This window comes from Salmo salar, chromosome 09, assembly GCF_965601325.2.
Source record: "Salmo salar chromosome 09, fSalSal1, whole genome shotgun sequence".
NCBI lineage: Eukaryota > Metazoa > Chordata > Actinopteri > Salmoniformes > Salmonidae > Salmo > Salmo salar.
Window position 1 is genome coordinate 118,051,336 of NC_138299.1, and position 17,265 is coordinate 118,068,600.

A 17,265-nucleotide genomic window follows, 5' to 3' on the forward strand; every position below is an offset into this window, starting at 1 on the left:
ATTAATGTTATTATTTATTAAAAGTCTGGCCAGGTTTTTATTTATTTATCCCATCTGCCAAGGACATCCAATCAGACACCACAATGAATAAGACGAATGTATTATTATTATTATTTATGAAAGTCTGGCAATTATATTTTTATTTTTCTCCCGGCGGAAGTAGACAGACGCAAATTGGGAGCTGTTGGTCAGGGCGTAGTTATCCTGAAATGTTGGAAAATTGTAGAAAGTCATTTATTTTCTCCTCAATAACATATCTGGAAACACGTTCTAATAATCACATTCCTCTAAAGTGATAACCGACTCGGTGTTTTTTTTTTGTGAATGAGAGAATTCGTTTGCTAGCTAGCTATATCCTTGTTAGCATACCGTATACATCCAACGGAATTCTGCAGAGAAACAACTCAAATTGTCTAAATTCTGGAAACATGGAGTCAATGGAAAAATGCGCTCCGTTAAGTTTTGTGGATGTTTGCAACCCCGAATGAGATTGACAAGAAACGTTTCCTTAGCTCGTATGGACTTCATATTCGATGGGGCACAGTTTATATTTGTTGGGAAGCGTGTTTTTGTGATTTCGTTTTTGTGAATGACATCCAGGATTGTCGGAGCACACGAAGCAAAGTTTTGTAGTTAGTGAAAGAGTTCCTCTGTTTTCGCCTCTGTTTTCGTCGCTAGATATAGCTGTATAGTAGTTAGCCACCGTTGTTAGCCGAGACTCTGCAGCAAGCTACTGTAGCTGCTAATGCATTCAGTCCGCTGAATTTCATTGATTTATTTTGTTTCGTTGCTAGCTATCAATCTTAACACTTAAGGGAAACGTATCTAATCGGACACGTTTCCAGTCTACTGGGGGAAAAGGCGTCCCATTTCCACTCCCTGGAGTTAACTAACCGCTAGCTAACGTTATAGTCTGGCTAGCTTCAAATTTAGAGGGGCACATTGGCTAGCAAGCTAAATAGTGCAATCGCTAGCTGAAAAAAAACGAATGCATTTGCTATAGCTAGCTAATCAAGCTAAGAATATTACCTAGTTTGTTATGTTGATGCAATAATTACTAACTAGTTAACTAATTCACAACACGGGTTTCAACTCAGACTTGTCGTCAGTTTTTAGAAATTCTCATGGTCACGAGGGGCTGCTCGTCCGCGGATAAAGGCAAATCTGGAGTCTGGGAACACCAAATGGGACTGACTCGATTTTCAACATCTTTCAAAAAAGACAGGCTGACTATTATTACACCAGGCCAGGATAACTGGTTGTATTTCCTATAGGGTTTTACATTTAGAAAATAAGTGTGATGCGAACCATTTTGATTGACGTCAAAGGATTCGTACATGGAGATAGATGCAGACCGAGTGAAAGTGGAGCCTGTATCAATATTTTCCAACGGAACACATTGTCAATAGGAACATCCCTGACCCCGGTGTCTTCTGCGAAAAGGTGGAGAGCTGCACGACGTAAGACGAGGAGTGATTAGAGGTACTAATTTATCTCAAGAAAGGGTTACAGCAGCGAAAGTTTCATTATTGTCAGTAGCTTGTCTGAATACGTAGCATTTCGCTGCAAATGATTGCAAAACTATTCATTTGATGTTTTGAATTCATTATTAGGACATACCCATACATTATTTTTCACTGGGAGTCTATCGCCGACAATTTTAAGGTGTTTTCATAACATTGTTATTTGGGGATTCAGCTCTCAATGTTTATTTTTTATGTCATCACCTTTTTCAAGCATCTCAACACAGACGGATGTTAGGGAAGGACTTCAAAGAGACTCTTTATCATACTTTGGAAAATGATAATTGGATATAAATCAAAGCAAATCTAGAAACGGAAGCCCAATGAGCGACACACAGTCCAGTATCACTGATAGGTAAGTACGACTTTTTCCAAGCATTTAGTAAACACTCCACATCACAATGTCATTGAAGACAGCATGCCTTTTGGCTCCTGTACTTATGCACATTTTGGTTTATCAGATAGTATAGGCGACGTGTGGTCCTTTGTAGCTCAGTTGGTAGAGAGCATGGTTCTTGTAACGCTAGGGCAGTGGGTTCGATTCCCGGGACCACCCAAACTTAAAGTATATGCAAGTGTGACTGTAATTTGCTTTGCCTGCTAAAACTGCAAATATACATGTTTGTTCTCAAGTCTTGTTAAAGCCAGCAAGGATTGGTATGCCCACTGAAAATTTTCCACCGGCTGCATGCAAGTGACTATTCTTCTCATGTTATGTTAATTGTTACAGTTTCTGGAGTCAGCTAAAAGCTTTTACTATCTCCCATATGGTATAGCCTAAGCTGTATGTAAGTAATGTGCATTATTACTGAATGTTACTTAATATGTATTCCAACAACTCATTTCAAAATGATAAACCAGTAGGCAGGGCTTTACTTTTCATTGCGGTATGTTCTTAAATAGCACAATAACCCCCATATATTTTCTCAACCCAGTGCTGTGCTGAACTCTCCACTTTGTCGCACCACAGAAATTGCCCTTTTTGGTACTGGCAAGACCTCTGACCATTTACCATGATTTTGACACCAACAACCACATAATATACAAAAAGGTCTTGAGCAGGTTGTTGTTGCACTATCAAAGAGTGAAAATGGAATTTGAGCTGTGTAAATGCATCAGCCACAATCATGTCAATAGTGTGTGTAGAGCTAAAGAGGCCGGACAACCAAATGAAGAAATGGTGCAGTTTTGTCCTCTGCATCTGAAGTCCACTTTCCTGCAAGGAAGGAAATCAACAGACCAGAAATCCAGAAAGTAGGCTAGCCTGTACTGGATCTGTTTCATTCATCTTATCCAAAATAGAGAAATGACATTTCCAACATGAGTAGTCTTATGGGGTGTTTGAACAAATAGGATGCTACTTGGTCAAACTAGGCCTATAGCCTAGTAAATATAATACAACCAATGCAATGCAACTACATTGGTGTTTAATGGCAGGCGTTATGGTGCAGCACTCTTCTCTCTCTGTGAGCTGCATTTTGTTTATGCTTTGCTACACGATTTTTGCGCACTCTCCTGACTCTAACTGTTGGAGAACCTCTCACATTTAACGATTCAGTCAAGCCAAATGGTAGTGACCTAGTAATCGGTATAGTATAGACCTGGCGGCACCTCCGTGACTGTATGATTGGACAATTGGGCCAGAATCGGGCTATGTTTGCGCATGTGTAGGCCTAGTAAGGAAATCATCATAGCAACTGAGGAGGCATTTCAATGTACATACAAGGAACGCAACATCTGTGCACGTGGATTACTGATGTTCAGTTTGAAAGCTTGCTACTGCTGTAATTGATTTGAATAAACACCGTTTCATTGATAAATAGCTTAATCATGGGCAGAGTTGTTGACCTCACAATAAGCCAGATTTTGAGTAATTTACATAACTTCCATTATGTTGAAGTGGCAGCTGGGGCATAATCAAGCGGAGATGGACAGTGCATGGGTGCTGAAAGTAGGCTTCATTTTAATTTGACTTTACTATCAATGAGGGCTTTGTGTTAACCTGTTTCTTAAGAAGTAAGAGTGGCGGTCATGACATTGGGTCAGTCGGTTATTGTCATGCAAAATACTGCCAGTCTCACAGTAACTGACCGTTAATTAACATAATCACATCTCCAGGCCGCTAATGCGTGCCTTTGGAACACCTACATTTAAAAGAAGAAAAAAAAGTCTAATGAATCAATTTAATATACACCATCACATTAAATCCATTATTTATTTTAGTCAGGTTTAAAGAAACATTATAATATGAAGAAAATGTATTTCAGAAGAGCAGAATATGAGTTACTTGGCTTACTGTATGCTATGTGCCATGCCATAAGCTGTAGGCTTGTTCATTTAGCAGACAAGATATGCTTATAAATCCCTTGCCATTATTTTATATGATTTTATAGTAAGAAGAATCTACTATAAAATGAGAGGGAGTGCACACATGGAGTGGCTATATTGAGCATAAAATTGATCATTTGAAACTGGTCCTATATGCTAGATTTAGTTATTTTGCAACTTTAGTTGTAAGTGATACAAACCTTTTTAGAATGTCTTAGAAATCAAAACATACAGTGTATGGGCTGCGTGATGTGACTATAGGCAATTGATGAGTTGAGAAAGCCACAAAAAAAAAGGCTGTACACGTTGTTTTCTCATCAAGTGATCATATTTTCATCCATCAGACTATTCTCAATTTAATCTTGTCTTTACTAATATGTAAAATTAGTTATGAATTTCGAAAGGCCCATTATGAAATGGACAGGGGGGAAAAATACTTGTCAGAGGCCGCTTTCCGGCCTGTTTGTTTTTTCAATCATGCCAGGTAGGCTACTCATTCCGCTTATTTCACTCCATGCATCAACCACTGTGTGAGGAGCGTGCACCCTCTCACTGCACGTCAGGTGATATTCCGGGAAGAGATGGAAACGCATGGTGGTGAGAGATTCTGTAGCTAAAGATTGTCAGTCTATTTATTAAAATATAAAAAATTCCCAATCACTAGGCTATTCAAAATTGAATACTAATTCACCGTAATTGTAGGTTAACTCTGAAAGCAGGCCTGCTTACAATCATTAAACCAACAGCATCGCCTCTCCCAGACTCATGGATAGAAAGTTTGGAGCGTAGCATAATGTAACCAGTCCATTTGGTTGCATAATAATACAGTCCACACTCAAAGGTGATTACTAGAATTTGTGTCATTTTGGAGTTGTAGGCTAGATTAATTATGTACCAGACATCTTAAGTCCGTTTTTGAAAATGTTTTTCTGCCGTGCGCAATATGTGTTAGGCTATGTATTGTATATACAATGATTATTTTTAATAGAGATTTTTTTTTATTTTACATTTACGTCTTTTAGCAGACACTCTTATCCAGAGCGACTTACAAATTGGTGCATTCACCTTATGATATCCAGTGGAACAACCACTTTACAATAGTACATCTATCTTTTTGGGGGGGGTTAGAAGGATTACTTAATCCTATCCCAGGTATTCCTTAAAGAGGTGGGGTTTCAGGTGTCTCCGGAAGGGGGTGATTGACTCCGCTGTCCTGGCGTCGTGAGGGAGCTTGTTCCACTATTGGGGTGCCAGAGCAGCGAACAGTTTTGACTGGGCTGAGCGGGAACTGTGCTTCCGCAGAGGTAGGGAGGCGAGCAGGTCTGAGGTGGATGAACGCAGTGCCCTTCTTTGGGTGTAGGGACTGATCAGAGCCTGAAGGTACGGAGGTGCCGTTCCCCTCACAGCTCCGTAGGCAAGCACCATGGTCTTGTAGCAGATGCGAGCTTCAACTGGAAGCCAGTGGAGTGTGCGGAGGAGCGGGGTGACGTGAGAGAACTTGGGAAGGTTGAACACCAGACGGGCTGCGGCATTCTGGATGAGTTGTAGGGGTTTGATGGCACAGGCAGGGAGCCCCGCCAACAGCGAATTGCAGTGATCCAGACGGGAGATGACAAGTGCCTGGATTAGGACCTGCGCCGCTTCCTGTGTGATGCAGGGTCGTACTCTGCGAATGTTGTAGAGCATGAACCTACAGGATCGGGTCACCGCCTTGATGTTAGCGGAGAACGACAGGGTGTTGTCCAGGGTCACGCCAAGGCTCTTAGCACTCTGGGAGGAGGACACAATGGAGTTGTCAACCGTGATGGCGAGATCATGGAACAGGCAGTCCTTCCCCGGGAGGAAGAGCAGCTCCGTCTTGCCGAGGTTCAGCTTGAGGTGGTGATCCGTCATCCACACTGATATGTCTGCCAGACATGCAGAGATGCGATTCGCCACCTGGTTATCAGAAGGGGGAAATGAGAAGATTAATTGTGTGTCGTCTGCGTAGCAATGATAGGAGAGACCATGTGAGGATATGACAGAGACAAGTGACTTGGTGTATAGCGAGAATAGGAGAGGGCCTAGAACTGAGCCCTGGGGGACACCAGTGGTGAGAGCACGTGGTGCGGAGACGGATTCTCGCCATGCCACCTGGTAGGAGCGACCTGTCAGGTAGGACGCAATCCAAGAGTGAGCCGCACCGGAGATGCCCAACTCGGAGAGGGTGGAGAGGAGGATCTGATGGTTCACAGTATCAAAGGCAGCAGATAGGTCTAGAAGGATGAGAGCAGAGGAGAGAGAGTTAGCTTTAGCAGTGCGGAGAGCCTCTGTGACACAGAGAAGAGCAGTCTCAGTTGAATGACCAGTCTTGAAACCTGACTGATTTGGATCAAGAAGGTCATTCTGAGAGAGCTGGCCAAGGACGGCACGCTCAAGAGTTTTGGAGAGGAAAGAAAGAAGGGATACTGGTCTGTAGTTGTTGACATCGGAGGGATCGAGTGTAGGTTTTTTGAGAAGGGGTGCAACTCTCTCTCTCTCTTGAAGACGGAAGGGACGAAGCCAGCGGTCAAGGATGAGTTGATGAGTGAGGTAAGGGAGAAGGTCTCCGGAAATGGTCTGGAGAAGAGAGGAGGGGATAGGGTCAAGCGGGCAGGTTGTTGGGTGGCCGGCCGTCACAAGACACAAGATTTCATCTGGAGGGAGAGGGGAGAAAGAGGTCAAAGCATAGGGTAGGGCAATGTGAGCAGGACCAGCGGTGTCGTTTGACTTAACAAACGAGGATCGGATGTCGTCAACCTTTTCAAAATGGTTGACAAAGTCGTCCGCAGAGAGGGAAGAGGAGGGGGGGAGGAGGATTCAGGAGGGAGGAGAAGGTGGCAAAGAGCTTCCTAGGGTTAGAGGCAGATGCTTGGAATTTAGAGTGGTAGAAAGTGGCTTTAGCAGCAGAAACAGAGGAAGAAATGTGGAGAGGAGGGAGTGAAAAGATGCCAGGTCCGCAGGGAGGCTAGTTTTCCTCCATTTCCGCTCGGCTGCCCGGAGCCCTGTTCTGTGAGCTCGCAATGAGTCGTCAAGCCACGGAGCAGGAGGGGAAGACCGAGCCGGCCGGGAGGATAGGGGACATAGAGAGTCAAAGGATGCAGAAAGGGAGGAGAGGAGGGTTGAGGAGGCAGAATCAGGGTTGGGCTCATATTTAGGTTTATGCATAAGCTCTAATATGCATATGGATGTTTTGAATGAATCATCACCTTAGAAAGCGCTGTCCATTTCATTGTTAGGCTTTGAAACAACATCCACAACGACTGTTTTCCACTCAATTTCAACCTGTTGTTGAACCAATTTATTTATTTATCAATCACAGTGAGTTTTAAAAGCATGCTACAGTTTTGATAAGTGTTTTAATATGATTTTTGATTGCATTTGCATTGATGTGAGAGTGGTTAGAGGAACAATAGAGCCCTGATTACCAGGCCATTAGGACCTGATGGTTGTTAGCGAGTTGGTTACTACCAACGCATGTCCTGAGTGCATCAGAGGAGATCAGCGTGACTCACGTGGAATTTTACTACGGCCATGACTGCTGGTGTGGCGGTAATACGGTCACCGCAACAGCCCTAGGTAGGCCTACTTGTTTGACAGACAAAATTATAGGCTATTATTAGCAGATTTTGTTGGCCAACTCCTTCATTCACCGCGCACTCCTTAAATATCTGTCAGTGAAGGGCTCAAATTGAGGGGGTATGTGAGGGTATGCCATACCTTTGGTGCCATTGTTGTGATGAACTTGTGAGGTAGTTGATGAGAACCTTTTTTTATAGTTTTGATTGGCTGATGGTGGGATATGCTTTGCATTTGCTTTGAGCACTGCTCATACTTGGCGATAATGGCTGACTTTGAGGCAGAATATATTCAAAATGTTTGCAAATTATCGGGACAACGTAAGTGCCCCCGGGAGCCCATTGGAGCAATCAACCGCAAACCAGGTAGGTGCTTACACTTTATGGGCTACGACATTACATGTTACTCTGGGTTTGCTCCGATTTCCTATCATTTGGAGAAATGTGCCGGGAGCTGATCAGGAGCACGTAGATCAGGTTAAAACGTGTAGTGTCCGCCGGCTTTAGTTGTATGCATTGCGCAGCTTGGGACTGTGTTGTCAGTGTGGGCAGTTAGCTCTTTGTCATAGAGTTTTTTTGCTGATCTCCACGTTTTTTCCCATACCCCTGAGGCCCTCCCGGGAAGTGGTGACATCGCTGATAAACAATGCCTGTCAGTGGGATCCAGGCCTGGAATTTTGTGATTTTAGGGGAAAGGCCATTTGGCCCTCAAGAGCTGCCCAGTCTGCCAGGGCACCAAGGCCATCTGCCAGGGCACCAAAGCTATTAACCAAAATGGACAATTTTAAATTGATTTGAAAGACACTAGGTATTCTGTTAATTTTTTTTTATGTAAATAATTATCCTACATGTCAAAGTATAGGTGATAGCCTATGCGTATTGGCTACAGCCTCTCATGTCCACACCGATGCTGACATTAGTGAGGCACCAGAAAATCTAGCCAAACGTTAGACTTTTAATAACCTACACACTATATATACAAATGTATGTATGTATGTATGTATGTATGTATGTATGTATGTATGTATGTATGTATACACCCCTTCAAATTAGTAGATTTGGCTATTTCAGCCACACCCGTTGCTGACAGGTTTATGAAATCGAGTACATGACAATGCAAACTCCACAGGCAAACACTGGCAGTAGAATGGCCTTACTGAAGAGCTCAGTGACTTTCAGCATGGCACCGTCATAAGATGCCACCTTTCCATCAAGTGCTGTAATTGTGAAGTGGAAACATCTAGGAGCAACAACGGCTCAGCCTCGAAGTGGTAGGCCACACAAGCTCACAGAATGGGACCACCGTGTGCTGAAGCACATGGCGTGTAAAAATTGTCTGCCCTCGGTTGCAACACTCACTACGAGTTCCAAACTGCCTCTGGAAGCAACGTCAGCAAGAGAACTAATCGTCTGGAACTTCACCATGCGTAATGATAAGCGTCGGCTGGAGTGGTGTAAAGCTTGGCGTGATGAATCACACGTCACCATCTGACAGTCCGACGGATTAATCTGGGTTTGGTGGATGCGGGGAGAATGCTACCTGCCAGAATACATAGTGCCAACTGTAAAGTTTGGTGGAGGAGGAATAACGGTGTGGGGCTGTTTTTCATGGTTCGTGCTAGGCCCCTTAGTACCTGTGACGACAAATCTTAACTTCTCTAGGGCCAGTGGGACGATTTCACCTACGTAACAGCCAGTGGAATCCCGTGGCGCGTTATTCAAATACCTTAGAAATGCTATTACTTCAATTTCTCAAACATATGACTATTTTACACCATTTTAAAGACAAGACTCTCGTTAATCTAACCACACTGTCCGATTTCAAAAAGGCTTTACAACGAAAGCAAAACATTAGATTATGTCAGCAGAGTACCATACTTCGAAGCATGTCAACCGCTGTTTAAAATCAATTTTTATGCCATTTTTCTCGTAAAAAAGCGATAATATTCCGACCGGGAAAGCGTGTTTACATTCAAAGAGAGAGAAAATAAAAACATAGGATCCCCTCATGCACGAGCCTCAGTCTGATGGTCCTCTGATCGACCACTTACCAAAGGCGATAATGTTTTTCAGTCAGGGGCTGGAATTACATCATTCAGCTTTTTCCCGGGTTCTGAGAGCCTATGGGAGCCGTAGGAAGTGTCACGTTACAGCAAAGATCCTCAGTTTTCAATAAACAAAGCCAAGAAGCTCAAGGAATGGTCAGAGAGGGCACTTCCTGTACAGAATCTTCTCAGGTTTTTGCTTGCCATATGAGTTCTGTTATACTCACAGACACCATTCAAACAGTTTTAGAAACTTTAGGGTGTTTTCTATCCAAAGCCAATAATTATATGCATATTCTAGTTACTGGGCAGTAGTAATAACCAGATTAAATCGGGTACGTTTTTTATCCGGCCGTGTAAATACTGCCCCCTAGCCCTAACAGGTTAACGCTACTGCATACAATGACATTCTAGATTCTGTGCTTCCAACTTTGTGGCAACAGTTTTGTCCCTTTCCTGTTTCAGCATGACAATGCCCCCGTGCACAAAGCGAGAGCGAGGTCCATACAGAAATGGTTTGTCGAGATTGTTGTGGAAGAACTTGACTGGCCTGCACAGAGCCCTGACCTCAACCCCATCAAACACCTTTAGGAAGAATTGGAACGCCGGCTGCGAGCCAGGCCTAATCGCCCAACATCAGTGCCCGACTTTACTAATGCTCTTGTGGCTGAATGGAAGCAAGTCCCTGCAGCAATGTTCCAACATCTAGTGGAAAGCCTTCCCAGAAGATTGGAGGCTGTTTATAGCAGCAAAGGGGGGACCACATCCCCTCGGGCCTTATTGCTTAATTAACACAGGTCGCATAAAAAAATCTTTCAAGCACAAGCCCACGTACTAGTGACTAGCCAACTAATCCTTTTCCAATTTAGCCAACTTGGATCTATTTGCTAGCTAATAAGGCAGAACGTATAGCTGCACATATCTATGAGAGAGCCATGTGAGTGAGAGGTGCTTCGGAACAGCTGTTGGCAGCCGGGATAAGGACATTATAATTTATTATATTCAACGTAAGGGCACAACGGCCACTTTGGCCGCAAGGGTGGCATTACAGCCACACAAGGGGACATCAACGGCCATGGCCGGGACTGGTGGGACCACACTCCCTCCCGGCCCTCTCCAATAGGTCTGCTTGTCTGGCAGTGGACGGGAGGCTGGGGTGGTCTGTTGTTCTACCTGGCTGTTGAAGGCCTAGGACACACAATATGAGACCCTGTGAGTAGATGTCTGCGTAATGTGCGCTCCGTCAGGTTTATTTTTGAACGGTGTAAGCCTAAACAATTACGACAAAACATGTGTACATTGCTCCCTTTGAAAACAATGAATAAATTATAGATTATTAAGGGGTTTCTGAGTTAGAATTAGGCCTAGTGCTCATAGGCCTAGTGCTCAGGCCCGAAATGTTTGTTTTGTGAATAGCAAATGTGCAGCTGTTGCCTGCCATTAGGCTTTTCTGCAGCCTGTGGTGCTCTCCACTGATTGGTCCATATTCATGCAGAGTAAGCTCTTTTTAGCAGGTGTGAACTGACCATGCAGGGGACACAGTAAAAAGGGAGGTCTCGTGATGTGCAGTGAAGACTCCAGCTTCATGCAGAGGAAAATATCAATATTAAATCAGTATGTCACTGGTACTACTACTAGAGCTGGGAATTGCCAAGAACCTCACGATACAATATTATCACAATTCTTAGATGCCGGTACGATGTGTATTGCGATTCGATACTGCGATTTTGTTTTTCAAAACATTTTGCTCACTATATGTCTGCTGCAGAGAGACAATAGAGACATAATAATACGTTTTGATCAGTCATGGAAATGAAAGTGCTGGAAACATGTTGGCTAACTATTTTAAAAGAAGACGGAGAACAAGCTTTAGGTTGAAAAATACCGTAGTTTTGGCACAGGTACAGACGATTTAGAGCTTGGTAATGTTACTTAGCAAAAAAAGGTCTCTTAAAGTCAAAGTATCGATATATATCGTCCAAAATAATATCACGATATATAACTATCAAAGAAAAAGAAAAAAAAAAACCCACATCATTACTATTAGCACACGCTTGCACATTACAGGCCAGAACATCTGAAGCAAAAAAACCTTGTTAAGCAACTGATTTCGGGTAAATCGAGGTTTGCTTTAAGCTACAATGCATTTCGACATTTTGTTACGTTACAGCCTTATTATTAAATTGTTTCCCCCCCTCATCAACCTACACACAATACCACATAACGACAAAGCAAAAACAGGTTTTTAGACATTTTTGCAAATTTATTTTAAAAAAAAACAGATCATATTTTACATAAGTATTCAGCCCCTTTTTCTCAGTACTTTGTTGAAGCACCTTTGGCAGTGATTACAGCCTCGAGTCTTCTTGGGTATGACGCTAGAAGCTTAGCACACCTGTATTTGGGAAGTTAATCCCATTCTTCTCTGCAGATGGGGAGCGTCGCTGCACAGCTATTTTCAGATCTCCAGAGATGTTCGGTCGGGTTCAAGTCCGGGCTCTTGCTGGGCCACTCAAGGACATTTAGAGACTTGTCCCGAAGCCACGCCTGCATTGTCTTGGCTGTGTGCTTAGGGTTGTTGTACTGTTGGAAGGTGAGCCTTCGCCCCCCAGTCTGAGGTCCTGAGCGCTCTGGAGCAGGTTTTCATCAAGAATCTCTCTGTACTTTGCTCCGTTCATCGATCCTGACTAGTCTCTCAGTCCCTACCGCTGAAAAACATCCCAACAGCATGATGCTGCCACCACCATGCTTCATTGTAGGGATGGTGCCAGGTTTCCTCCAGACGTGACGCTTTGCATTCAGGCCAAAGAGTTTAATCTTGATTTCATCAGACTAGAGGATCTTGTTTCTCATGGTCTGATAGTCCTTTAGGTGCCTTTGGCAAACTCCAAGCGGGCTGTCATGTGCCTTTTACTGAGGAGTGGCTTCCGTCTGGTCACTCTACCATAAAGGCCTGATTGGTAGAGTGCTGCAGAGATGGTTGTCCTTCTGGAAGGTTTTCCCGTCTCCACAGAGGAACTCTGGCACTCTATCAGAGTGACCATCGGGTTCTTGGTCACCAACTGACCAAAGCCCTTCTCCCCCAATTGCTCAATTTGGCCGGGGGGCCAGCTCTAGGAAAAGTCTTGGTGTTTCCAAACTTCTTCCATTTAAGAATGATGGAGGCCACTGTGTTCTTTGGGACCTTCAATGCTGAAGAAATGTTTTGGTACCCTTCCCCAGATTTTTGCCACAACCCAATCTTGTCTCGGAGCTCTACGGACAATTCCTTCGACCTAATGGCTTGGTTTTTGGTCTGACATGCACTGTCAACTGTGGGACCTTGTATAGATCATGTCCAATCAATTGAATTTACCACAGGTGGATTCCAAGTTGTATAAACATCTCAAGGATGATCAATGGAAACAGGATGCACCTGAGCTCAATTTCGAGTCTCATAGCAAAGGGTCTGAATACTTATGTAAATAAGGTATTTTTATGTGAAAAAATGTCTAAAAACCTGGTATACTTTGTCATTATGGGGTATTGTGTGTAGATTGAGGAATAGTTTTTATTTAATCAATTTTAGAATTGGGCAGTAACGTAACAAAATGCGGTCTGTAGTCTGAATATCTTCCGAATGCACTGTATGCAGTGCTTTAGCAAGGTAGCCTAGATATTGTGGCTGGATACCCTTATTACCCCTGGAATAGGTGCTGAGTCCGATGGAATTACTGGACAGACACTTCTGGCGTGTGCCGTCTCACCCTCATGGGCCTTTCATTCTCCTGATGGATTGTTATGTCGATGGCCAGTGACGCAACATGGCCGTCCCAGAGGTCCCACTTGTTCACTCTCAACCCCTACATCGTTCTTTGACTCCGTTGTTTCCTAATCCTCTTCCTCTGTCATGGTTTTCAGGGTTTCTAAAAACCTCATAATGAATCTGTTTCTTGAGTTTAATTAAAAATCATATTCCAGCCAGTTTTTTTTTATTTAAAGTCATAATAATACATTCTGCTCTCTCACTGCCCTTCCCTAACGTTGGGTTGGGCACCTGATTTCCTGTGGGTTTAATTGCCTTGGAGGGTCATTGTAGATCAACTTAGTCTCTCACTGGGGTGTAAATGGAGGGCTTTCCTCACACCTTGCTGTCACTTTGGCAGGCACACACCAGTTTTCCTACCACTGCAAACTCCCAGCCCCAGCAGCTCTAGAGGGATGAAATACATGACAAAAGATTACTGTAATGTTGAGGAATGAAATAAATGCAATCAATGTTCAAGCACTGAGCAAATTTCAGGTCTGCTGAGTGCAAACTTGAACGGTGTCAAAAGATCTGTGCAATTTCTGGTATGTGTTTACTGTGAACACTAAGGCTGTACCTGCCTTAAGTTAGTTAAGTGGGCAAGTAGACTACTGTGGCTATTAAATCATAATGTAGGCCTACTAGAGTGGCCTACCATAATAAAAACAATGGAGAAAATGCATCCCATAACATTTTAACATGGAAATAGCTGTTCTATTATTCAGCCTACAGTAGCAGCCAATGTGTGGTGTTCAGTGTAGACCTACAGTGCCTTCGGAAAGTATTCAGATCCCTTGACTTTTTCCACATTGTTAGGTTACAGCCTTATTCTAAAGTTTATTAAATATTTTTTTTCCCTCATCAATCTACAAACATTATCCCATAATGACAAAGCAAAAAATAAAACACTGAAATATCAAATTTACATAAGTATTCAGACCCTTCACTCGGTACTTAGTTGAAACACATTTGGCAGCTATTACAGCCATGAGTCTTCTTGGGTAATTCGCTACAAGCTTGTCACACCTGTATTTGGGGAGTTTCTCCCATTATTCTCTGCAGATCCTCTCAAGCTTTGTCAGGTTGGATGGGGAGCGTTGCTGCACAACTATTTTCAGGTCTCTCCAGAGATCGGGTTCAAGTCCGGGCTCTGGCTGGGCCACTCAAGGACATTGAGACTTGTCCCGAAGCCACTCCTGCGTTGTCTTGGCTGTGTGCTTAGGGTCCTTGTCCTGTTGGAAGGTGAACCTTGCCACAGTCTGAGGTCCTGAGCGCTCTGGAGCAGGTTTTCATCAAGGATCTCTCTGTGCTTTGCTCCGTTCGTCTTTGCTGTGCTGCAGAGATGGTTGTCCTTCTGGAAGGTTCTCCCATCTCCACAGAGGAACTGTGGAGCTCTATCAGAGTGACCATCGGGTTCTTGGTCACCTCCCTGACCAAGGCCCTTCTCCCCCGATTGCTCAGTTTGGCTGGGCGGCCAGCTCTAGGAAGAGTCTTGGTGTTTCCAAACTTCTTCCATTTAAGAATGGTGGAGACCACTGTGTTCTCGGGGACATTCAATGCTTCAGAAATGTTTTACCCTTCCCCAGATCTGTGCCTCGACACAATCCTGTCTCGGGGGTATACGGACATGACAATGTTTTTTTCTCTGTCATGCACTGTCAACTGTGGGAACTTATATAGACAGGTGTGTGCTTTTCCAAATCATGTCCAATCAATTGGATATACCACAGGTGGACTCCAATCATCAAGTTGTAGAAACATCAAGGATGATCAATGGAAACCGGATGCACCTGAGCTCAATTTTGAGTCTCATAGCGAAGGGTCTGAATACTTATGTAAATAAGGTATTTCACTGTGTCTAATACGGTTGCAACAATTTCTAAAAACCTGTGTTTGCTTTGTCATTATGGGGTATTTTGTGTAGATTACTGAGGATAAATATATATTTTTTTATCCATTTTCTGTATCGTAACAATGTGGATAAACTCAAGGGGTCTGAATACTTTCCAAAAGCACTTTCCATGGGACTTAAAAAAATACAAAAATACATGCAGTGCTTGACATTAACCTGTTTATCCACTTGTGTTTCAGACAAGGAGATGATTGAAAATGTTGTTTGATGCAAGAAACCACTTTACAAAATAAAATGCATTATTATTCCCATACCATTTTATTATTACAAATTACGCTCTGCCTATTGGTGACAGTCCAGTTCAAAGTGAATGGCACAGATCCATATATGGCAATGTCTATTTGCATAAAGGACAATAGCAGCTTTGATTTTGTTGTTCGTTTGTGTAGAGTATGGGCCTGATTCATGTCTGTCAATGCAATAGAATCCTACTCCAATGCTCTCTGCCTACAAGAAAATATATTGCGTACTTCGTTTTGTTTACGGTATGTTACATTGAAAGTGGCCAATATTGTGTGGATTCGATCACAATTCCGACAGCAGAGTGAAATGTTGATTGTGTTAACTTTCTAGAGTTATCCTCTTTAGTTAAGTGAAGTTCAATCTGGTACTTCTCTGGGCATTCTGATGGGTAATATTAAGTGCATTATGCTGGTGGTGTTAGTGCCAGCCTTTTCTTAGACAGTCCCTAAAGACGTACTTGGTAACTCAAAAGCCGCCTAATGGAATTATATTTTCTCAGACACCGGTGAGTCATTCTCTTCAAGTCAGAACCCAATATTTTAATCGCAGCCCATCCCTTCAGTTAGATCACTTTCTTAGAGTTAGGCTAGTGGAGCTCATAGGCTACAGGAAAAATAAATGCTGCTGCTACCTAGTGCCTACTGTACTGGAAAAACAACCGCTTTATCCATCAAGTTAGTGGAACAAATGAAAGTAAGGACTGGAGAAAATAGTATACCATCTGCTCCAAGTATTTTTCTGTAATCATGTAGCCTAGTATTTTCTCAGCAGTGGGTCGTTGGGAGTTGTTGGGCCAGCAGAGCGAGAGAGACTGGGAGATTCAGATAAATCCAGGCAATACCCCAGGGCTGGTGGTGGAAAGGGGGTAGGGTAGGAGCCCAGGGGTGGGGGTCCACCACCAACACACATCTCACTTTGATGCTGATGGTAGTGGACACATTGCAATCTCTTATTTGCAAAGAAGTGCTGCAGGGCCCAACATTACTTTCACTTCACAAAAGACAGGATCTCAACAATGGAGAGAAGGATATGGAGGAAAGGCAGCGTTGCCAATGTGTCAAGTCTTCACATGTCTGTGCTGTGGTTTCAGAGACCAAGAAGAAGTAGGCCCACTCAAAGCATTGTACTCCCTCAGGACTCGGCATATAATTGTTGTTTTGGCTACTTAGGACTGTCAGCTCTCTGTTTTTACCTGAAGGGTTTAGGAACTTTCATTTTAAATGAAAGCTTCATAGACAGAACATTGCATGTCTTACTTCAGTGGAAGACTCGTTTCCTGACTTGGATGCTCAAAATACAGCAAATCAAAAACTAACTAATGCCAAGGAAGCAGTCTTGCCAGTTAAAGCTCAAACACACTGGTAGGTTTGTCAAATGTTTGCCTGGTGACAGTATTTGCCACCTCTGAACGGTGTCTGCAGTCACTATTTTGTATTCTCACAGCAAAGACCTTGGAAGTCGTTAGCCTTAAAATACTCCAAGCCAGAAGATGGCAGTAGCGTTGTTTGGCAATGCTTATGGTCTAGATTCCAAGCTATCTGCGCTAATGTTGCTATTTTGTAGAAGCCCTTGTTGATATTAGCCAGATGGCCACAGCTAGATGACTACCTAGCAAGATGACAAAGAAACAATATAATTCCTACACATAGTCCCATACCGCCAGTGCCAGTCCATAGTTAAATGTTTATCTAGCTAAAGTAAGCATATTCGCTAGCTAGCACAACATAGCTAACTAGCTGGCTAAAGACACCAAACTCGGCAGCTAACCCAGGCAGCTGTTTCATGGAAATTAAATCACAATGGATTAGCTAGTTAAGTCAATACCAGCTAC

At 43.3% G+C, this 17,265-nt stretch overlaps 1 protein-coding gene across 7 annotated transcripts in view; it reads left to right on the top strand.

The window, feature by feature from the left end:
- The first annotated feature begins 154 nt into the window (after positions 1-154).
- Positions 155-17,265, top strand: part of LOC106612426 (rho guanine nucleotide exchange factor 12) — an 89,037-nt gene continuing 71,926 nt past the window's right edge. For 6 of the 7 annotated variants that reach the window (XM_045724340.2, XM_045724345.2, XM_045724342.2 and 3 more), the window contains exons 1-2: positions 156-1,482; positions 1,738-1,878. In XM_045724340.2, coding sequence (XP_045580296.1) covers positions 1,847-1,878 — 32 coding nt within the window. In that variant the 5' untranslated portion in view covers positions 156-1,482; positions 1,738-1,846. Of the gene's footprint in view, positions 1,483-1,737; positions 1,879-17,265 lie in introns of all 7 variants that reach the window. The other variant, XM_045724341.2, reaches the window with a different exon arrangement.